The 24006-nt window shown below is 39.5% G+C and overlaps 1 protein-coding gene across 1 annotated transcript in view; it reads right to left on the reverse strand.

Annotated features, from left to right (window-relative positions):
• cep192 (centrosomal protein 192) overlaps nt 1-24006 on the reverse strand; it is a 42406-nt gene extending 18400 nt beyond the window's left edge. Inside the window, exons 1-35 of the mRNA XM_084725905.1 lie at nt 23802-24006; nt 21485-21724; nt 20043-20153; nt 19152-19309; nt 18894-18955; nt 18474-18615; nt 18231-18346; nt 17979-18068; nt 17574-17726; nt 17244-17394; nt 16781-16998; nt 16396-16518; nt 15816-15971; nt 15423-15693; nt 15157-15306; nt 14997-15061; nt 13971-14195; nt 13517-13658; nt 13303-13385; nt 12389-12679; nt 11084-11948; nt 10810-10927; nt 10362-10518; nt 8503-9190; nt 7011-7202; nt 6489-6637; nt 5697-5927; nt 5356-5481; nt 4665-4805; nt 4369-4432; nt 4032-4171; nt 3170-3262; nt 2667-2785; nt 913-1110; nt 358-448 (exon numbers count right to left, since the gene is read on the reverse strand). Coding sequence (XP_084582031.1) covers nt 358-448; nt 913-1110; nt 2667-2785; nt 3170-3262; nt 4032-4171; nt 4369-4432; nt 4665-4805; nt 5356-5481; nt 5697-5927; nt 6489-6637; nt 7011-7202; nt 8503-9190; nt 10362-10518; nt 10810-10927; nt 11084-11948; nt 12389-12679; nt 13303-13385; nt 13517-13658; nt 13971-14195; nt 14997-15061; nt 15157-15306; nt 15423-15693; nt 15816-15971; nt 16396-16518; nt 16781-16998; nt 17244-17394; nt 17574-17726; nt 17979-18068; nt 18231-18346; nt 18474-18615; nt 18894-18955; nt 19152-19309; nt 20043-20153; nt 21485-21657 — 6252 coding nt within the window. The 5' untranslated portion in view covers nt 21658-21724; nt 23802-24006. The remainder of the gene's footprint in view (nt 1-357; nt 449-912; nt 1111-2666; nt 2786-3169; nt 3263-4031; nt 4172-4368; nt 4433-4664; nt 4806-5355; nt 5482-5696; nt 5928-6488; nt 6638-7010; nt 7203-8502; nt 9191-10361; nt 10519-10809; nt 10928-11083; nt 11949-12388; nt 12680-13302; nt 13386-13516; nt 13659-13970; nt 14196-14996; nt 15062-15156; nt 15307-15422; nt 15694-15815; nt 15972-16395; nt 16519-16780; nt 16999-17243; nt 17395-17573; nt 17727-17978; nt 18069-18230; nt 18347-18473; nt 18616-18893; nt 18956-19151; nt 19310-20042; nt 20154-21484; nt 21725-23801) is intronic.

Here is a 24006-nt window from a genome sequence, read left to right on the forward strand (position 1 = left end):
ATGGGTCTGACAATGTTATAGGAGTACAATGCTAAATCAGTGAAGTACTCCTTTAATGCCACATTAATGTACTCATCTTAGGGCTCATCTCTATCTGGTTTTAGCTACACATGTCTGTGTGGTCCAATTGGCTGTACAAAGAAGAAAAAAACCTGACTAAATAAAACCACCTTTGCTGACAAACACCTGCAGTGAATCACTTATTAACAAACACAAGACACCATGGAAATTAAAAACTCTGCAGGTGATTCCAAACAGGACGTCTAAACATTTAACCAGGATGTGAGGATACTCTGATAAAAATCAGCTCCATTCTTCCTCGGTCAGTTTTCAAATTATGCAAATATTCCAATCTACCTGAAAACAGTCCTGGTCTTGACCACGAATGAGCAAGCGTAGCTGCTGTGTGGCGCTGGTCGAGTTGTTCCTTAGAACCAGCTTCTGTTGGCTGAAAAACAATGGCAGCTGTTGGTTGGGAGATAACAGTTATTGTGCAGGAGTGTCACATTGCCTTTGACAAACTTTGTTTGAGATTGGCAGTCATTATCTAAATGTCCTAATTTGTGTAGAATAACAAAGTCAAACCTAGACCCAGTTAAAGCTTTAAAGAATACATTGAGCCTGTGGGGGATTCAGCTTTCTTACTGCTGTCTGTACTTTACCTCCCTTCAATGAGTGTAAATAAATTGTGCATTATGTTGAAATAGCTTCTGAGGAATAACACTCCCTGTAGACATCTTCTGTCCCTTCTCATGAATAACATTATACAAGCCTTAATAGAATAATGTGGACCACTGGGCCTTGAGTTGTTTTATTGATTACTTTCCAATGAATAATTGATACCTACAAAGTGTTTTTTCTGTAACCAAGAAATAGTGAAAGAAATTAATGAAAAACTGAAAAGTTGCTTACACAGCTCGGCCTAGAGTGACCCCTCCCCAGGCTATGAACTGTTTGTTGGAGAGAATTGGTGGAACATCACTGGCAACACTGGGACCAATAACAACAGCAGAAGGAATACCAGGTTTCCCAGCATCCTCTGGGACAACTTCTCCTTTCAGGGTTACCTCATACTGAGGACCTGATGGCAGCACCAAGATGGTGAGAAGGCTGAAACATAACACAAAGCACAAGCAAGTTAGTCCAAGTCAGTGGGTTGAGACGTCCACTGAAGATGGGACATGTTTTCGGTTATTCAAGGATACAACCCAAGACTAATACTTATGAATACTTTATCAAAATCATGACCTGACTCAGAGGATTATTTTAGAGCAAGGACACCAAGTGCATTAAATCAAAATGCATTAGTCTGTTCAGTCACATGCATGCACTCTTGTAAAATCTTGTTAGAGATGTGGTACACATACAAATGGCCATAATGCCACTTCCTCCAGCACAAATCTAGTGGTGTTAACTGTGTTTCTCTAATATTCATCTACTCCCATTGTGGAATGGATGGATGGAACTGTTTTTTCACATTTACAAGACTTTTACAAAATTTGGTTACTATACAAAACTTACCATAACTCCTAAACATACAATATACAACAATCAGCCTCTCTAGATATCAGCGAGTTGCTGTGTGATATAGTGGAGTAATGGTATTGTGAGCAGAGAAATTAATTCACACTCCCTCCGCCTGTGTTGTGATCTGAGCTTCTGTTTCTCCTGGCAGGTTGTGCATGCATGTTAGTGCATCAGAGTCCCTCTCTCTCCTCCCCACATCCATTTTCAACATGATGACCTGGACTTTCTCATATTACAGCTTAACAGTGCACTTAACTATATTTCTGAAAATATTTTAGGCAACGAATAGGCAATCAGGTCAACAGAATTTTGATGCATATTTGAGCCACACTGACAATTTTGACAGTTTGATCTGACGTTCAGCAACATCCATTGGAAATTGGATACAAAATGACAGCCATCAGGTCACAATATATCTTGTATTACAGCCAAACAATACACTAAAATGTGTTTCTGAAAACATTTTAGATGAGAAATAAGCAATGCAGCAACATAATCCTGATCCATATTTGGTCAGAATCGCCTAGTTTGACAGTTTGATCTGAGTTTAGTGAGCAGTGTGTGTTCACAGATATAAAATATGTAGACGCCACATCGGCCTCTTCTACCCATGCCTGCTGTACGTCAACGCTGCAGCCATATTGGTCCACTCAAGACTGGCTTGCAAATAAATAAATGTAAACGGGGGAGCCGCCGTTTTTCTGGATAAAAAATACCATAATGTTACATTTATCATTTGAATTTCAATGACTAATGTTATATTCAAAGATTTATGAAAAAAACGTTTTTTTTCTAACTTACTCCACATAAATCATGAACTCTTGACTATAAAAATAACTAACTGAAATCGGCGGAGAAATGTGAAGGTTTTCATGCTGTGTATCCAGTATAACCACAGCATCTGCATTTATTTGCATGTTTACAGGCCAGTCTTGACCAGACAAAAATGGCAGCGATGTTGACGTATGATGCAAAGACCAATGCTGCATAGCTTTTTTTTTGTTTTCAACTATATTTAGTAAACAAAGCGCACATTTTTTTTGGTCTGAGATGCTGAGGATCTATCACGACCTCTACATGCAATGAATGTCATATACAGCACCTTTAAACACATGTAAAAGTAGTAAATGTTTGTATACCTTTCTCGACATTTCCTTCCACCCTGTGCTTTGAAGGAGACCACGATGCCTTGCTCCTCCCCCACTCTCAGGGACAGTTCATCAGGTGTTACAGAGAAACTGTCCTCAGCATCACTGCGCTGAAAACAAGAATAAAAACAGAGACAATGAGAATAGAAGTGAGAAGAAAGGGGCAAAGGTAGGGGGTGAAACAGCAAAGAAACAGTGGATTGAATGTTGGACGGCAGGGAAGGGAGTGAAGAGGTCAGAAGAAATAGAATACAGAGTATGGGGTAATTGAGGCAAGAAAGGGTGAGCCAGGGGGGAACAAATAGAATTAGAAAAAGAGCAACAAGAAACAAAGTTAGAGAAATAAGAGAGTGAGATGGTAAAAATGGAGAAAACAAGAAAAACAGGAGCAAAATATCAACAAATCCCCACTGTATGTGTCAGTCTGAGCCCAAAATGTCACAGAGGCTTACCCAAACCCCAAATCTAATAAGAAAAGTAAAGGTCAGAATTACCTTGAGTTTTAGCTGCACGTCAATGTTTCCTGCATTCTTTAATGGCAGCATCTGTTGACTGGATTTACCCAGCGGAGCAGACAGGCTGACAGTCTAGACAAAAGAAGCACAAAAAGCAGATGACTGCCAAACTTGACAAAGGCCAAGAAAAGTTAAACAATGAATGAAACATGAAGATTAAAAGAAGGTTGTTTTATGTCAAACTCTGCCAAATAAAACTGAGAAATGACATTGCTAGATTAATAATGAGTACATTCAAAGACTTCTGACATACAAGGCAAAATCCAATTCCAACATGTAGATGAACTGTTGCATGCATTTCAAACACAGTGTGTAAAGTCAAGACAATATAAACTGGCCAGGATGTGCTTATATATACTTCAGAAATGACCACGGTTTAAAGTGGTCTGTAAATTCATGGCTCTCCACATCTGCCTGCTGTGTAAACTGTGCACATTATTGACATGACTGGCTCAGAAGAATTCAGAATTAACTTTATGTATGTACATTTGTATGACTCACTGCCGTACAAGATGCCCCCTTTGTAAGGCCAAGACTGTCTCAAGTTTACACGGCTAATTAATTATATGCATGACTGATTAGCTCAACAGTACAGTACAATTGTTGTTTTATCTACTTTCCTCTTACATTATCAATCTTTTTTAAGTGTTACTTGTGCTAGTGCAATGATCTTCAGTTGATTGACTAGGTTGCACTGAATTGACCAAATGTACAATCTTATTCCTACCCAAACTAACCTGCTAAAAGACATACTGTACATAAAAATGTCTTTAGAATGTAGTGGTGTGTTACAGTATCAGTCTAAAAAAGGCAAAAAAAAAAAAAAAGGCAGTTTGACTACCTGCAGGTCTTTAGGAGCATGGACCCTGGCAGTTCCAGACCTGGCCTTGAGGGGAATACTCCTGATCACATGACTCGGACCAGGAGAGTCCACTTCAATGTCCACCCGAGCACTGTACTCATCAGCCAGACCAAGGTCTCCTGTCAAGCACAACCACAAAGTGTAAGGGTTACCAGAAAACGACTGAGTTTTGCTTTGCGATTTAATGAACTCTGGAAAATGCAAATCTAAAACTTTCAATGTCTCCATTACAGCTTTAGTATTTATGATGCCAACGGTTAAATTCATTAAGTGCAATAAAGTGCTGATCCATGAGTATTCCATCCAGGTTGATTACCTGAAGAAACTGTGTACTTCTGAGGGGCTTTGAAGTGAACCCAGACCATGAAACTCTGTGGATTCTGAAAGAAATGAAAATCTGTTTCATTGCTCAATAGGTGTAACAGAGAATTAGGTTACATCTGTGAAACTGAGATATCCATAGGATCTTAATGTTCGTCTCTTTCTGAAATTATATTGATTTTGGTGAACACCACAATTACCTCAAAAATGCTTTACAGAAAATATGAAACAAAACATGCAGTGTAACATAATGATGTTGAACAGTGTTGTAATGATTTTGGCAGTTCTAACCTCTCCGTAGCTGGCATGCATCACGTGATTTAACACAGAGGGAGAGGACACTGGGGTCATGTGTCCAGCCTGCTGTGTTGCCTCAGATGTCATGGTAACAGGGTGCTTGGAAAAGGTGAAGCATCGCCACGCTGTAGCGTTCTGGAGAAATGAGATGTAAAACACAAACCACTCAGACACAATTTATTATGCTCACGGCTGTGTTTTCGCTGCTTTGCATAAGCAAAGCAAGGATGAGTTGTTAAAAAGCAATTTAATTTCCTCCCTACAACACACAATTCAGTTAGAGCAGCAACAAAGACCTGTATATGCTGGATTTAGGACTGCATCTAATTTTAAATACCTTTTAATGTTTACTTAAACATAGCCCTTATAGGAAGAGACAACTCAAAGGTAGTTTCAGATATATTTTTATCTACTCTCCAACACTAGTGACACACTTTAGTTTTTGCTCTGCCATTAGCTTAGATGTTTAGACATGATGAGCTTGAGTTGTATTGTACGCCACAGTTCGCATGCTACCTGAATCACTGCATTCAAATGTCCACAAGTTTTTTTTTTTAGCCCTACACAGTTGTATCATGTAGAAACCACATGGCTGCCACTGGAGGTCACTGTATCACTATTGTGGATCTGTATATTTGTTTTTAGGTGGTCTGAGAATGTAAAGGAATGATCTATGTTGACTCACTGCACTGATGACCAGACGGATGGGCACTGTAGCATGAGTCCTGTTGAGCAGTTTGAGAGGAATGGATTTGGAACTGCCTGCTGGAAGGTCTCCAAAATCCAAACAGCCAGATTTGCCCACTTCAACCTGAGAATTGAAATGAATTTCAGATCCTGTCTCACATACAGTGCAACATATTCATGGGTCATTCAGTGAAGGTGGGAATAAGCAACTTTACTTCTACATCATAAATCTCAAAACACCATCATTGTGCATGAGTCAAGTGTTTTTACTTTGCCTTATTTGTAAATTAGCAGACTGTTTTTGGTTAAGAGAGTGATCTGTAAACTGGAGGTTCTCACCTCTAGTACAGGATTCTCTGCTATGGCAACCAGCACCACCCTTTTAGCAAAGATATTGGCCCTGGCAGCCACTTCTGTCTCAGCTGATGCAGGCCAGGAGCAAACACTGAGGACACACTGGTAGACACCAGCTTGTGGAGGGATGAACAACACCTTCTGCTCCTCTGTAGTCTTGGGGCCAATGATCGTCTTGTTCTTCACTATAAGCCACTGATACGGCAACCTATCCACCTGTGGGGATTGGCATCAAAGATAAGAGAATAGATGATAATTGAACTGACTCTTATGGGAGGTCACGCTACATCAAACGCTTACAAGCAACCCCTTGCCTCACAATGTGACATTTGGATGTCCTTTGACACGACATAGAATTAGTAATGACCATAGGCATAAACAAAGATGGATGATGCCTCTCCACTTCCTCCTATTGTACAAAAATAAAGCCAAAATATCCCAGATACAACTGCTGCCACCTTGAGCCGGAGTCTGCACAGTAGTGATCAGGGTTGCAGTTGCACTTTCGAGGTTCCACCCATATAGCCAGCCGACTCAATCATGAGGTGAAACCTTTATTATAGCTTTAAATAACTATTTAAAACAATACTTATCAGAAATCAAGCAACTGGACATGATTAGAACTACCTAAAAAGCCAAAAAACATGTTTTAGAAAAAATTGTTTGAGGTGTACTTTGATGTTTTAGTTCAGCCCATGTCCTCTCCTCTTTTTTGGGAGCTGTCATGTTGTCCATTTCCATATATGTCAATGATCACTGCTGTTGCTTTCTGCTCACCTTCTCTCCATCAATGGCCAGGCTGGTGACAGTGACTGACACTTGCTGCCATCTCTCAGAGGGGTTGAAGAGGCTGAGGGAGGTCTGTGAGGCGATGCCAACACAGCAGGCGTGAGGGAACCGCAGCTCCTCTGGCACCACCACTTGGCCTGAGGATGATAGTGGAATGAGGATAGCTGACACAGGGAAATGCTGCCCCTCCATGCAGAAGAAGAGGACAGTAGTGCTCTTCAGATGCAAAGACTTGAACACTATAATGGATTGCAGCAATTAAACATTCACAGTATAATTGCCTATTCCAATTTTCTGCTATGCACAAGATTGATTATCTTCCTGTATCTGGCGGACTGTTGCCCACAGATATGATTAGCTGAGGTATGATGAAAAATATAAACAAAACAACAACAGTCTAGACTAATGGTCTAATCTCACTATAGTCAAAAGGTCTATTTTTTTCTCATTTCCAGAGTATACACAGTATATTAAAAGAAACTCTCTTATAAACACCAAGACCACTGCTACCTCTTAGTTCCTCGAGACCACCAGCTACCAGTGGCTCTGCACCATACTGACTGTAGGATTTTCCCATCATTCCCAAGTCCTGCTGGCTCTGATGTGGTCTAGTGAGGTGATGGGGCCCAGCAGCCCCAGAAATCCCCAGAGGACCTGTTGTGGGGTGGACATGTCTCACTGCAAGATCACCGTTAGGTATGCCTGAAAAAAAGGAAGACGAAGCAGAATCGATTTAACAAGTATCATTTTACAGGCGTTCAGAGAGGCAAGTGAAGAAAAAAAATATTGGGCAATCAATTTTTTTTTAAGTCTGATCTAAACTGTTTTCTCCCCTGTGTTGATTACTTCAAGGAGAAGTATGTAGGATTTAGTGGCATCTAATGGTGCAGTGACGACAGCTTTCCTAGCATGTAGTAGAATGCTACAGTGGCTGTGAATCCCATGCAAATAAGACAGCATCTAGAGCCGGTGTTTGGTTTGTCTGTTCTGAACTACTATAGAAACATGGTGGTGCAACATAGCTACCTCAGTGGAATGATCCTTATTTTCAAACAATTATACATAAAAGAAGACATATTACATATTAAATTATTTTCTGCCAATAAATCCCCATAAATCGTAAAAATTAGACCTTTAGGAAGAGGTAAAAAGAGTTTACCAAGATCATTTTGTAAGTTACTTTTTTCATCTGTGAAAAAAGAAGTTGTGGCAGATGAGAAGAAATTGTTTGGATCATTTGATGCTGTAACTTTGGCTGCCTGAAATGCATCTCTACCCTGTGTTCAAAATAGGACTGGAAGCATTTGTATTTCTTCCATGCAAGTTATAATTTCTCCATGCACTCTTAACACAAGATATCGTGAGCAAGTTATGTAACATTACTGTAGTGTCTTTCTTTTGGCTAGAGATGCATTTTAATCTGCACCAAAAAAACAAGGGAATATTGCTGATGCACAATATGTCTACCTTATCTATAGGAAATTAAAGCTCACATGGAGTAAAAACATGAACATTTAGTCTTATTTCAACCAAAAGAGGCTGAAGCACACCACTACCGTATGTTCTAAATAAGAATTAAAACAAAAAACACATAAATGATCCTGACAAAAACTTTCATCTGCTGAAAAAACATACTGAGTCTCACTCCCAGGCTGTCAAATACTGATTTTTTTAGGTTGGTAAAGCAGCCCAAGCACAGCAGAGGGCAGAGTGTCTGCAGATGCAAGATGCAGGCACAACTACACACTTCTAGTAGCACAAGTGATAATTGAAACGGACTATGTTTATGAGTCTTTACATTGTGGTTTGTTTTTTTTTGTTTTTTTTAAATGTTGCTTATGTGGATTATGCTTTTAAGTCATAAACGCAGGAGACTAAACAAGAATTAACAAGAATTTTCTTCTCACTTGATTCTCAGAGCGTCCATATATATTTGACCACTCTTCTAGGTATTATTTAGATCAGCATTTTAATTTATGAAAGCAGAGAGAAAAAGACATGCCTGTCGAGGACATGCTAAGGAGAGCATTTCCTGTTGCTCCTACATGATAAGCACCAGGATGTAATGGAACTTCAGGTCCCAAATACTGCCGAGCCAGCTGAGAGTTAAAGAGGGAGTGTCCAGCGAGGAGGGACTGCACATCTCCTTGGTGGGGGAGGTCAATCAAGCTGCTACACTGGGGCTTAAAGCTGGGGATGGGCACATAGTGAAGCCCTTCTGATGAGTAGGACGGAGGCATGCCAAGGCCACCAGCATACAATGATGACACTGAGCTCGTAGCTCCCCACTGCTGAGAGCTCTGGGGAGCTGCAGAGCTGCTTGCGTGCTGAATGTTCAGATTACTGCAATAGCCTGAGTCCACTTTAGTGAGCTGCCTGATGTTGGACTCAGAGGGGTGCTTCTGGCTCCTGCAACCTCCCGAAAGATCACTAGTTCTGTCCCCGGGGCAGTGGTAGTTACATTCACTCTGGCTGCGAGTACAGCTCAGACCAGGACCACTACACGAGGCCTCTGGACTTTTACACTGCTGTCCTGGTAGTGGATCCAGACTTTTAGAATGCTGCGGCTGCACTTGGTCCAGACTTTTGGGCAGGCCAAGAATATCGAGGCTAGACTGTTCATTTAGTTCCACAGGTGGAGTCGGACTGAATCTGATGATGGTGGTGCTCAGTGCCATGGTACAGTTATTCTGTGGAGGGCAAAACATCACACTCATGATTAATAATAGAACTACAACAATGACTTAGGTCAGAGAAAGAATGTACTTGAAATAAATGTTTAACATTTCCTGATACAAGGGGAGATCTTTATTAAATGGTATTACTAGGTCTACAACATTAAGAGTATTAGGGCCAGACAGATATATCAGCTGGCTGATGGCTGGCCACAACTATATCAGTCTAAAAGGGCTGCTGTCACCAAGAACAATAACTATAAAAACATTGTTTTAAAAATGGTCTGAACTTACATAAATGATGGAGTCTTGCAGTCTGGACTATGTCATCCACTTGAATTAGAATGATTTTTAAAATAATATTTAAATAGTATAGTATAAATAGTTATAGTTCTTTGTGTGGGTGGCCCTTAACTCGAATCAGTGGATACGCTATCCAATATGCACCAGTATGAGCACTATTTCCCCCACAGAAAATGCATTTTTTCCTATTTTTATGGGTATCATTTTATGTACAATGTGATAATTTTTCTTAATAAAAGTTTAATATACATTTTAATATACATTATAAATGCACACTATTTGTGTTCATTTTTAACTTTTAGTAATTTCTAATTACTAAAAATACCAGAGAATGTTTACTGTACTGGATATCAGACAAAATATCAATATCAACATTTTTTTTAAAACTCCCTAATAGAGCTGCATAATTAATGGAAATATTACTGAAATTACAATACGGCCAGAATTTCTTTTTGAAAATGTGTTAGTAAACAATATTAGAATTAAGTACTGTAATGCTGAACAGATACCCCAGACTAAAAATCTTGTTCTCCAGACAGTCGTAACATATTTGTTTGGTACAGATGCCAGAAAATATCACATCATCATGAAAGAAAAGAAGAATTGTATTGCATATTGCAATTTCAGTGGAAAAAAAACAAAAACAAACGAAAAATCTCATCGTGCAGTCCTACTCCTGAAGATTGTTATTGGCCTTAAAAATCCATTCTCCTGCAAGCTCTTAACAACATTACTGCCAAACTGAAGCATCGAATGTCAGCAATAATGTCCCCATGATAGTTACCCAGCTATGCAACTTCAGACCTTTAATGTCTCATGCAGCAAGAATGAACTTTGAGTGCAGGTGCTAGCAGTGAACTGTCCTGACTTTGTCCTGCTGTACCTTTTGCCTCTCAGGTGTAGGTATGACTGTGCCATCATTCACCGAGATGTATGTGAGCCTGCTGAGACTTGGGCTGGAGCAGGTAGACTGAGGAGAGAGGTCAAAACCTGGATGTTTGTCTGGCAAACCTCCACTAGACGACGTAGGTGACACCATACTGGGAAAACAAGACGGCATAGGAACAAAGTGATAAACGAATAATGACTCAAAATGAAAATGTCTTGTGTTTGTCAAGAGTAATGTGCACCAGATAAAAAAAACACAGAAACAAACAATATCAGACTAGACAAGAGAGTTAACATTTAAAATGAATGGGACAGTTCCTCTCATGTTAGGTAAACATTTTATCAAACTGGGTTATCTGAAGCAACAAAAAGACAATTATTACATAACAATTACTAATATTCAATATTCTTGACTCATAGAGACAGAGAGAGTAATACGATACCAATCAGCGCTAGGAATGGAGGTCTGACTTGGTGAGGAGTGAGTAAGCGGAGAGGTGGACGGTCTGAAGTTGCACTGCGTCTCCTCCACAAAGGGCTCAGAAAAAGCCTTCGGCAGATCTGAGAGGCATAATTATTAACATATACGTTCATCATGTTATATCAATATTCTCAAAAGGACAATGCCTTCTTATCATGTCCAATATGGTGGCTATAGACCGGCAACTGCACAGACAACTGTTGCATGTGCTGTGCCACATTTCTGCTTTTACTCACCAGACGCAGCGTTGAGTAGAGGCTGGGAAAATCCAACATGCTTCTCCACAGTGCTACAAGGTAGTGGAGCAGCCACGGCATTCCTGGGTGGTGTTTTTTTCTCCAGAGTTTTATTTGGCCTGTCCTGCTGCTGCTGGCCTGCACTCCTCACCCTCTGTGGTGGAGGAGAAGAACCTTTAAAGCAAGGCAGGCCTGACTGTCCTTTCCTCAGGCCCAGAGAGACAGCAGAGCTTTTATCACCCTTTTGTGATGTTTCTAAGGAGGACCTAATAGTGTTAGATGCTTGTGTGGTAATTTCTCCTGGCTTGGCATCAGTTTCTGTGAGGCTCCTGCCTGAGGAAACACACGTCTTGGTGGCAGAAGAAGAGTTATCACATGCTGCCATTTTGCCTGCAGGGAGCTTGAGAGTGGAAGATTGCTCTGAGCCCACAGACCTTCTGGCAGAGCTGAAAGAAGTACGAGGACGAGGAATAGAGCTTCTTTTTGAGTCAACCTTGTGACCTGGAGATAATGGTTTTGACAGAGACACCGCAGATGAGTTATTGTTTAATGTTATCACTCCTCTTCTGTCTTTCTCCTCAGCTGTTGCCATTGTGGGCTTCTGTTGAGTCTCACTGTCCGCTCGCTGAGCTGAGCTGCCACGTTCCTCCTCAGGATATTCTACCCGATGGTTCCTCTGAGAGCTGCTGAGGTTCTCGACCCAGCCGCTGAGGTCAAAGGTAGTGTGTGCCACAGAGGAATCACTGCTACCTGACACATCAGTCTTTTTCAGGTATTTCTCCATGTCAAAGGCACTCAGCTCTCCAACACAGGTACTTCTCTGTAGCGTGTCCAGCAAGGCGCTCTGATATGGTTCAGGGAGGATCTATGAGGAGGGAAAAAATGTTAAAACATTACTTCTAATTTGACATGTTAAGATAAACATTTAAAGAGGATGTTCAGAAATCACAAATTCATGGTTGACAACCTAATTTTGGTGATTATTCCTGAATTAAAAATATAGATCATAATTCAAGTAATTCAGGCATTCAACAGAGGGAGCATTCCATTTATTAATCAATAATTAATAGATGGTATAGAAATGGCACTAATGGCTCCTAATATGACAATGTTTTGACTGGCAGAGCCATTTGTTATAAGGAAACTAAAAAAAAAAAAAAAATCAAAATTAGGGAAGAAAAAACAGAAAAGTGTTTTGTAGTCTATTAATTATTAATCAGTTGCTAGCATTTTCTACCTTAACTATTGGTTAAGCAAAATGCACAAAAGAAGAGTAATATTTGAAAAAGAAAAATAGAGCCTCACATGTTCAGCTGAGTGTGGTTCTTCTGTGCAGTTAACAGCAGCTCCAACAGGTCCTGTGGATTCAGGTTGTTTCCTTGCCCTGCTCTTCTTGGACAGCTGCATGATCATGGCAGCCAGCTGTGAAGGGTCAGTACTGATGGACGCATCAGCAATGGCTGTAGCAATTGTGCTGATACTCAGCATCAGATGGCTGCTGTTATTGTCGGGGGACACACAGCTCTGGTTACCCAAGCTTGACTCGGAGCCAGAACCCTCACTGTGGTCAGGCAGTCCAGGTCCATCAGCACGTTCCTAAAGAGAAGATTTGATGTTACAGAGCAACAGAGCTACGTATGTTATCCTAACTGGAGACAATCACAATTTCAATTCTAAATGAAAAAATTGATCGAAATGAGCAAAATAAAAAATAATCTGAAATCAAAAACAAGATTGGCGATTCTTAGGTGGAGATTTTTTTCTCTCCACCCTTTGCCTTTTTGTATGCATCCATCACATGTCCAAGGGGAAAAAAACACTACAGACAACACAGCACAGGATGCTCTATCTATGTATCTAATTCTTTGATTGAACCTCACTGTCCACTGTTGTTACAGTTATCTAGCAGCTAGCTCAGTGTTTCCACTGGTAATCTTTATAGTACCAATATTACTATATTAACACAACTCTACTGTGAGAGAATAGGAGGATGCCACTGTAAAACAGCACGAACAGTAACATTTTGAAAGATTTTGAAAATGTAAATAAGTTGTCTGTGCATAAAACCATCTGCTGATCTTAAATCAAGACTTGATACGGCATAGCTGTCAGCAATGTTTAAAATCAAAATTCGAATTGAATCGTGACCTTAAAATCAAAAGTCAAAACAAATTGTGGATACTGATGCCCCTAACACATATTAACATGAATACCTGTACCTCCTGTTTACATGGTTCTGGATCAGTATCACCTTTCGGTGACATCCTTCCACCTGGCGCCTCAAGAGTTTTGTCCAGGTCCTCTGCAAGGAGAAGATTGTAAGTCATAGTCAGAGAAGGACAATGTAAAACATTCAACAACAAGCAAAACACACAAAAGATCAGGTTCTGACTAGAAAATGATTTGTTAGCCTCTGCAATCCTGTGAACACACCTTGGTTCAGAGTTTTGTCTGCTTCACTGAATTCCACTGTGTCATTGTGAGGAGAGTTGTCTCTAACTGAGAGCTCTGAGGGGTGAATTAGGGCAAATGGTTCCCTCTTCTCTGGAGAGGTTATCACGTAGCCAAAGGATGGCTAGAGGAACAAAGAACAAGTTTTTAAAACACATTACAGTTACATCTCTGAAAGACTGAAGGTAAAAAGGCACAAATGAATGCAATCTCAACTTTACTCCATTATATTAAACAGACTTCACTAAAAAATTTGCTAAAAGTGACACAAGCTTGCTCAGCCCTGTCATAATTGTTTCTGAAATCTCTCCTGCCAACAAAAAATGACAAGACAAGACCTGGTCAGCGATCAGATGCCAGTTGAATATCAGTGCTGATGCACATCTTTTCTATGACTTTCTGTGTGAAATCTTAAAAACAAAGAAGGTTTACTGACCCGTTTAATCCCATCCACATCTTCATTGCTACCCAGACAACCCAGTGCTTCAGAACGTTGCCCAAAAAACTGCCCAAGAGACAGTCGCAGGTAGCTTTGATTTTCCCGCTCAAACTCTGAGGAGACCTGGGAAGCCCTCATCAGTATGTGGCTGCTGGTGGGGATCTTCCAAGATGAGTCACTCTGAAAAGTGCTGTTGCAGTTGGCTGGTTCAATCTTCTCCTCCTGTGTGAACAGCAATACTCATACTAAACCACAAGAGGCCGTGTTTTTACAAAAAATGCTGCAGCTGATAGTTTCAGGTGTCTGTTAACATTAGGGCTGAGCAACATATCAATATTATATCCATCCCATGATATGAGACTAGATATTATATTGTGATATGGCGTAAGTGTTGTCTTTTAAAGGATGCATTCCAGAAAAGTGATGTTATCTGAATTCAGACTTTTATGGCTGCTCTGTTATTACATTACTGATGATTATTTATCAAAAATCTTGTTGTGTTAATATTTTGTGAAAGAACCAATAATCATCCCAACAATATTACTGCAATACATTTTTTTTAGGTATTTGGTCAAAAATATTGCTAGTTGATATTTGATTTTGTCCATGTCCCCCAGTGCTATCTGTTGATCTGTGAGTTTAATCAACACCAATCATATTCTGTAAGATCATCATGTGTTTGCACAATTTGAGATTTTACAGTATGTTTGTTTAGAGACAATGTCTATAGACAAATATAGTGAATATCATGGAATAGCGTACTGATATTGATATATTACTTATAAGCCTATCACCCAGCCCTAGTTAGTGTCCTCTGTTCTGGCAGAACACACAAGACTAAATTATTCATTCATTCATTTATATTAATTTGATCAAGACAAAAAAAAAATGTAACCCAAATTGTTTTTGGTCATTTTTGAGTTTGATAACAGTATGTTCAGTGGGTATTCTGCAATGTCTTCTGGTGTGATGCAGCTAGTCAGAACTGAAACCTTTAAGTGGTTTAGAAATAAATTAGTATACCTGCATAAATTGGTGCTCCTTCTCAAATTCCTCTTGATCCTTAACTATCTTTTCCATGGCCTCATCTACAAAGGAGGAAAATGGGCCATTACTCACTGTACTTTACAAAAACAAAAACACTGCAGTACAACAATAATAGAACTGTGGACTTGGTACGTACTAGAAGGAACGAAGTCCTCAGACTGAAACTGGCCAACATTCTCTGAGGTCTTCCCATCAACTTCTTTCACAAAGGAGGAGTAATACGCCAGGTCTGTCACCCACTGCCCTTCTTCATTCTGGTACACCACGCTGTGAGTGGCATTGGTACCTGAAGAGACAAGCTATCCTGTTAACATATTACACCATGCACCAACTCATATCAGGTCTGAGTATCTCCGATCAACTCAATAAATGTCTGACCTAAACATCAAAGATAAAGCTGACCTTGTTGAAACTCCAGCTCTAGGTTGTCTGGGCAATGATTCCACCCGTCATCTGAATCTTCTTGTTCCTGGTGGAAGCTCTGAGAGAAATACTTTGCTTCCAGTGAAGTGGAGTGGGGATTGTTGTCATCTTCACTGGTGCTACCTGAACCATCTGCACCAGTCACGTCCCCACAAGGCCCACCCCTTAAGCCCAAAGAAGGCTGGGCACCGTCGGGCTCGTCCACTCCATCATCATCACCCTCGTCATCATCGCATTCTGGGACCAGAACCTGGGGATGGGTCGTTTGACAAAGATATATAGGCTGCATAACAATGAAAATTTGTTGCAATACGTGTGTCTTATCTCATCATTTTATTTTTAAACGTGAAAAAACCCTGTTACGTATCATACCTGGGAGAGGTGGAAGCTCCCCTGGGTGCCTTGAAGGTGGGAGACCATTAGGTTTGATAAGTTCTGAGGTCTCCTGAGTCCAGATGCATTCCTCAGGTAGATAGAGTCCAGCAGTCGGTCTACAGTGGGCCCAGACTCTGTGCTCTCCATGGCATCCTGGCAGTCAAATCAGAACCACATTAACAGAACATTAAAGGTTCATCATCATTCAACTTCTTGAATATCCAACAGTTAATCACGTTTTTACTTATACAAAGTAAGTGGCAAAAGCACAGGGTTTGTACTACAACATACTAATTAAAAGGGCTTTTGATAAACATGAAAACATTCCAACTGACACATGTTTAACCTTAATGTCATACTCCACCCCAGATCTGTTTATCACCAACTACTGCAACAGTGGGTGTTTCACACTAAACAGATTTTATAGGGAGTTATCTAAATTCTTAACTGGAATGTCAAGTCATTTGAAGTAACCAAAAATATTCCTGTTCTTTATATCATAAAATATATATGGTCTAATTCGAATATCCATCAGCAAGTTGTTGTTACATTAAAGATGTCATTCATCTGTACTCACCAATGCCTCCTGTCGGTCTAGGACCATGCTCCAGTTGATGGGAGAAAGCCTCTGAGCTCCACCTGATGCCCCCAAAGAGGAGCTGGTCTCTCCTGTTCCTACAGGACCCACACGATCTCCCATCTGCAAAACATCATGTGAAACAAGCAGCACATGTTTAAAACTATGTAGGTAGTAGTAAGTAGAAAAACAATAGAATATGAGTCAAACAGTGTGTCAACAAAATTCACATCATGATATCAAGCAAACTACTACAACTGTGTTAAGGTATATAAAAGATTATCTTCAATATGCACAAGAAATCTAAAAAACCCAGCAAGAATTAGCTTGCAGACATTATTTATGTTATTAGTTACAGCTGTGTTTGTCAAAGTCCCATTTTTACCTCAGTGTGTCTGGAAAGACTGGTCCTTCCATGTCCTGGCAGATTATTTAGATCGCCATCCTCATCTTCACCAGCAGCACTGCTACCCACAATCCCCAGCCCACGCAGGACGTCATAGGTGGTCTGGGCGTTAGACGTTGGAAGAGGGATGGTTGAAACTCCACCATCATTTCCACTTTCCTCACTCCCACTGCTCCCATCTCCACCTCCTCCATCACCTGGACTTACAAAATGACAAAACAGGTGGTCACCTAAAGGTTTGCTGAAACTGACTGAAAAATCTGCTTCAAGTAAATTAATGTTCACTCAAAATCATCATCAAACAGCTCCTTGTTAAAAGCAGGCTTTAAGCCTTAATATGCATTCCTATTGATAAAGAAAGTAAAAAACAGCCAGATGAATCAAAAAGAAGAGACAAATAAGTAACGCTGCGGGGGTCGATATTTTAAGAAGCACACTGCACCTGTGACTGGAGGATTGATGACTTGTCCCTCAGCAGATCGTCTGTGTTCAATCCCGGACAGAGATGGACCGCCACGGCCACTGGAAGCCTCATCATCAGAACTGCCTCCCTCTAAGCCTGGCCTGAAACTGGGACGATTACTTTCTCCAACCTGTGCCGACGAGTAGATAAACACGAACTTACAAATATAAAAAAAAATAAATAAAACAAAATTGTTGCACAATAGATTTTAATAAGCATGATGGAACCACTTGATACTGGATTTTAAGACCAACAGCAATGATTACAGAGTTAAACAATATGATAATAATATCGTTTGCTATTTCTGACCAGCTGTCTGGAGGTGCTGGGCAGCAGTCGTGTCCTGGTAGCACTGCTGTTTCTTCTGGCAGATTCGAGCTCATCCTCAGTGTCCTCATCACTGGCAGGACAAGAGTCCATACCTGTAGCAGCCAGACGCACATCCGGCATTTGGAAGTCCTCCTGAAGAAGACATTACATTAAAAACAAAGAAATAGAGCATAAATTCTACATGGGCTGTTTGACAGAACTGAAAAACATGGTAACTTTAGAATTTAAAAAGTCAAATCAATAGGGTCTCTTCCCTAAACCCAATTTTCCAGGAGATATATCTGAGACTGAACAATGTTTTCATGCAGGAAGCTCATGTTTATACTTCATGTGAGCTTGACGGAGCACAGGTGCACAAAACATTGAGGATATATATGTGCTCACTTGGTCATAATCATCAAGGAAGTGGTGTCTGTACTGTTCTGGTTCTGTAGAACTTGGGTTTGATGAGTCATCAGCAGCACCTGGCAGTCCCTATGAGCAACAGAATATACTAATGGTGATACTGACACACATACAGGAATCAAATGTGAAATGAATTAATAGTTAATTTTAATTCAACTGTTCTATAATGGTTTAATAATGCTCATGTAAGAAAACAAGTGTAAAATATTTTAGAGGAGAGAGGAGTCTTACTATGGCAGGAATCTCCTGGCCTTCCACTCTGCCTCTCTGCATGGCAGGAGGCACCAGCTTATTGAAATACAGCTCCAGCTCATCATCAGGCAGGTTGTTTGAATCAGTGTCATCATCTGGGAACCAAACACATAGGCTACATTTATTTTCTGCAATCAAAATAACAAGGGTGTATGAAGTCTACAAAGTATAACCATGTAACCCTATCTGAGAATTTAAATAAGATAAACATGCAGGTCATACCTGTGATATCGCTGTTCATGCTGTCCACAGACATGAGCTTCTCGTTTGCCAGGAAGCTTGAGTTACTGCCACTGAAATGGTCACTGTCCACTCCCTCACTCTGCACGTTGTCCTCCTCAGCTGTAGCTGGCAAGGACTGGACCTGTATGGACAACAAAGGAAAAGGGAACAGAACAGAAGATACTTTGTCACAGTTTTGATGGCAATAAAAGGAATTTTTGCACAGAATCATTTAAAAAACTATAACTTTGAAAAAAAAAAAGAATTTGATTTGTTTTGTTTTTCCTCACATCTATCCTATAAAGACCTGGGGTTAAATATGCCATACATTTGACCTTTCTGGGTCTATAAATAACTGCAAGATAAAAAGTAATAGCCATCTGGTTATCCTGTAGGAAAGAGTCATAAAAAAATGCATACCTTTGCATCTGGAGTATCTTTATGTCCAAACTGGGCAAAAGTCAGAAGCCCTGTTGACAGCTCTATCAGACGAGACAAAAAAAAAAAAAAGCCCATTAGTGTCTTCATTCTGATAGTGAGATTATTTCTTTCTTTAAATATAATATAATATAGTATTAGGTGAAGCTAACATTGACAAGTATTCCAGTCATATTAGTGAGTCTCAGGCTGGGCTGTGAGGGAACAGTTATAAAGCTAGACAGGAGTGAGAGCTTTTACCTGTTCCCAGTTCTGTGGGCCGTCCATGGACTGAGCCCATGTGTGTAGGAGGAAGCACCACCATGGACCCTTGGTTTCTGGATGCAGTTTCATCCAAATTAATTTTCACCAGCATGTCTGAAAGACGGTGGGCTGCAATGAAGTCATCCGCATCATCCCTGTAATGTAGGCGGGCACATAACTAATTATGACCACATAAGAATTACATTGAAAAGGCAGGTGGAAAAGTAAATGCCTATAGTTCACAATTATGACTGTTAACACAAATAATAGAATTTACATGCACTGTAAAAAAAATTATTTTACTGTCACACTTCTAGTATGATCTAAATGTACTTAAAGCTACTACAAGGAGTTTTTAAATTGGTTATGAAACAAATCTCAATTTAATACTGAAGCCTCTATATGACCTACATAGGCAATTAAGAACATCACAAGATGATCGGCAATTTATAGTTATTCTTAATTCTTGCCACTGGGTCGGAGCAGCAGGAGATTTTTTTTTTAGATAATTTAATTGTTTTATATTAAATTTGTGATTATTACTGTGGAAACACTACCACTTTTGTCCACAGGAGCCTACAAAATCAACAAAATATTAAAGTTCCTTACAGTAGCTTTAACTGCAAAAGTGCCCAGGGAAATATTTCAACATACATGGAATACCTCACAAAAAGATAAATATACATACTTATTCTACATAAGTGTACTGTACATCTTGTTTCTTGTAGTGTAGCTTGTGCTTTAAATAATGCAACGCACTTCTTTTAATAATGCAAACAGAGTCCAACAAATACAGCAAAAATGTCAGTTATAGAGAAAAATCAGCAACTCCAAAACAATTCTGGGAAATAAGTCAGCAGTGTGAAGTACACGTATGTATAAACTCACAAGTCATCTTTGAAGCTGAGGGCAAACTTGGGCTGTTCTCCAACACATGACTGTGGGTTGACCTGTTGCAGCTCCCTGCCTTCCAGATATGATGCCTCAACAGGATCTCCTCTGTAAAGCACAAGGACATAGCACTGCTTTCAGAAAACAACTGATTGTTAACACACTAAATAGCACAGCATCATGGTTAGTGCTCAAAAATTCAATTCAGCAACTAAATACTGACTCAGTTCTAACAGCTCCAGCACTGTTTCTGTTACTTGCTGCACAACTTCTTAACAATCGTGAATCCCTATGTAGTTCTGTATTTGTAGACATGTCTCAATATTTTGGTCAAATGTATTACTTTCTGTTTTTTTTGCATAATAATACTTCCCATTTCCAGTAGCATTTAAATGCTACTAATGAGGTCTGGACAATTTATTGATATTATATTGGTGTTATAATATGAGACTATATATCATCTTAGATTTTGGATATTGTTACATCATATCATCACACAAGTGTTGTCTTTTCCTGGTTTGAAAGCTGAATTACTGTATGTTTTTTTCTGGACTTACCAGAGCGTTCTGGCTGTTCTATTAGTTGCCTTTACAGACTTGGTAATTATATCTAAATTAATGATGATTATTTATCAAAAAAATCTCCCAACAATATCGCTGTAATATCAATAGAGGTATGAGGTCAAACATATTGTGATATTTGATTTTGTACATATTACCCAGCTCAACTACAGATGTGACCAGGTGTCCTACTTTATGTGGGACTGAACAACATTTTCATCCCTTGTCCCACATCCTATATACTGTATTGAGACCACCACATTTATATTGGATCTAGTCTCCAAAAGTTTAACCACTGCAGGGCAGACTATCTTTTACAATATGGCTTTCATCCAATGGCTGTAAAGAAAGCAAGAAAGGCTGTTATCATGGGTCTGAGTTTGTCCACATGAATTAAGTGCAGGTTAATCTGTTACTGTCTATGCTAACGCACGTCCAACATAGGGTCCGAGTCACCACAAAGACACAAGCTCTGCAGAAAGGCAGAATATGATGGAAACAAACCCAAAGAAAAGGAAATATGGCTACAACAAGACTGGAAAACTACTTATCTATTGTAACCCTGGGACAAAGCATAGAGCTGTTACAATCTAGGAGTAGAATAGAAATTTTTATTTCTTAATATAAAAATCTGAGACTAGATCTTAGCATTGGTAGCGTCCTCCACAAACATACTCTTTACCCCACATTTGCTTTACTAGGATCTGGTCACCCCAACTACAAATAGGACAAACACAAACCTCCCCTAAACAGGATGGGATAATTTCAGCATCTGCTCTCACATTAGTCAACAGTCTGTGTTATCGTTCAGAGAATCATGCATGAGGGTGTTTCTACAACAAGTCACATCTGTCCAAAGCAGCAGCAGCATGCTCCCACCTGTTGTCAGACTCAGGTCTAATTTTAGCTACTGTCGAGGCAGCCACTGGAAGTCCTGGGCCTGAACCCAATGTCACATTCCCCAGTGTGGCACGGCCACTGGTGCTGTCCAGGGACTTGCAGAGGAAACTGGGGAAGGCTTCATCTTCCAACTTGTAAAAACTGTCTGCCATATTTCCGAATGGAGAGGAGTGACAGCCAAATGTGGCTTGACCTCACTTCAGGTGAAGACCATCTGAACTGTCAAGGAAACATGAACAAGAGAAATAAAGGACAGGTTAGTATTACTCTGAGGACACAAAACATGTCCAATAACTTGTGCAAACTTTACAGTGCACTGGCACTCATTGTAACAAAACTACATTGTAAAACCGAACGCTCACATTAGTTGTAATAAGGAGTGAAAACTTAAAATTTGTTTACAAGTTCTACTAACTTAAAACTGTTGAGTTGCAGTAGAATTTCCTTTCTTTTGTGTTCATTAAACTAAAAACTTTTAATCAATAAGGACTTTACAGAACATGAAATGATGGGGTTTTATACTTAAAAAGATTTTGCTTTGCATTGTTAAAAAAAAGTTGCGACAACTCATAATTTCAAGGCAACTGCCTTTGCTATATATCTGAGTTTTGACTGAAACTCTTACGTTCTGAAAAAACTAAATTAAATTTACTAAAATTACTTAATTAAAATGACTAAATTATGCTCTACCTACCTATATAATTAATAATTATATTTTTTTAGATAAACTTAAATCTTTGAATTTTAGAAACCCCCTAAAAATTGTATGTCAGTGAGCTGTGAACCTGATTTGTCATTATTTGGGTGCTTGAAAGCTAAATGGCCTAAAATGTCCTTACTTGTTGCAACGAGAGGAGTAAATGCAAATTCTGGGCTGTATTTACCAAGAACATTTAAGTTTGCTTAATCAGTTATTTTATTTTAACTCTAAAAAAAGCATGTATGTAACACAACCTAATTTAAAAGGATAGTTCACCCAAAAATGATAATTCAATCATTATCTCCTCACCCTCATGCAGACTGAAGGTCAGTTTTTGTTTGTTTAGTCCACAAAACACTGCCGGAGTTTCACAGGAAAACAGTGTTGCAAACAATCAAGTGAATGGTAGCCAGTTTTCAAATGTCAAAAACTGGAAAACAAACAAACAAAAAAATAAATTAAAAAAAATAAATACAATGCCTCAATACTGCTCGTCTGGTGTAATCCAAGTCTACTAAAGTCCCCACATGCCAGGCTGACTGGAAAGATGTCATTTACAGCATGTATTTAGCCAAAATCTTCACAGCAAACTGGGTGTGTGCAGTGTGATAGTGTGCGTGCACAAGTGAACAGCATCTCAGGACTTTAGGAGATTTTGATGACACCAGATGAGCAGTATAGAGGCATTTTACATTTTGTTTTTACATTTGAAAACTGGTCATTATTCACTTCAATTGTTTGGGACATTCTGCAATGCTGTTTTCCCGTGAAACTCCAGCAGTGTTTTGTGGACTAAAAAACTAAACCAAACCCTCAATTGACCTGAGGGCGAGTAGATAATGACTGAATTTAATTTTGGGTGAGCTACCCCCTAAGATGTGCTCAAATGTCTTGTTTTACTCAGAGCTCAAAGACATTCAGTTTATTGTCAAACAGGTTTAAAGAAACAAAACAAAAAAACAAAAAAACAAAAAAATCACATTTAAGAACCTGAAATGAGGGAACTGACTTTTTTTTTTAAATGGCCGATTAATCGATTTTTAAGATGGTTGGTGACTAATTCAGCTCTAATTTGAGAATTCAAAACATGTCCAATAACGTGCTAACTTAACAGTGCACTGGCACTGATAGGACTATTTGTGGTGTGTGTCTATTAATTCGTGGATAACATCTTACAACGGTGAAAACCAGTTAAGACAGGCAGTTGTTTGCTAATACTAATAAATACTTTCTTGAATAATTTCATGCATGTTATTTTTCAGCTATACAATTAGACCCATGAACAAAAAAAATAAAAAGAACAAGCAAATTACCCTGAGTTAGCTAACTTTTAACGCTAACGTTAGCTTCTTGCTAAAAACAAGTGGGTTTGTCAAACTCGACAGTACGCTCCACATTTCAGGTAACTAGCTACTCAATTATCTTCGTGTACTAAGTTAGAGAAAAGTGTGACAAGAGGACAAGTTACAGACAGCAAAGGTAAGCTAACTAAATGCGTCAAACCTACTTGCTAACATTACCCTGACCCAGTTCTTTCATCACTGGTCCATATCAGCAGCAGAATTAACGTTAAACGTTAGTTGCACTTCAACTTACACTGAATAACGTTAACGTTACTCCAACAGCGGGCCGAGGGACGGCGGTTCTTCTCCGACTCGAATTTTGTTTTTATAATCTGCTCCCGACACGTTTCAAGAAGTAGCTAAGTCCCAAAAGTAACTTCCCAAACACTTAAGTCGTTCATTATTCCTCAAAATCAAACAAACCGTGCAGCAATTCAGCGGACCAAACAGCGCCCAGA

The sequence above is a fragment of the Lutjanus erythropterus genome, chromosome 9, assembly GCF_056507025.1.
Source record: "Lutjanus erythropterus isolate fLutEry1 chromosome 9, fLutEry1.hap2, whole genome shotgun sequence".
NCBI classification, from domain to species: Eukaryota; Metazoa; Chordata; class Actinopteri; order Lutjaniformes; family Lutjanidae; genus Lutjanus; species Lutjanus erythropterus.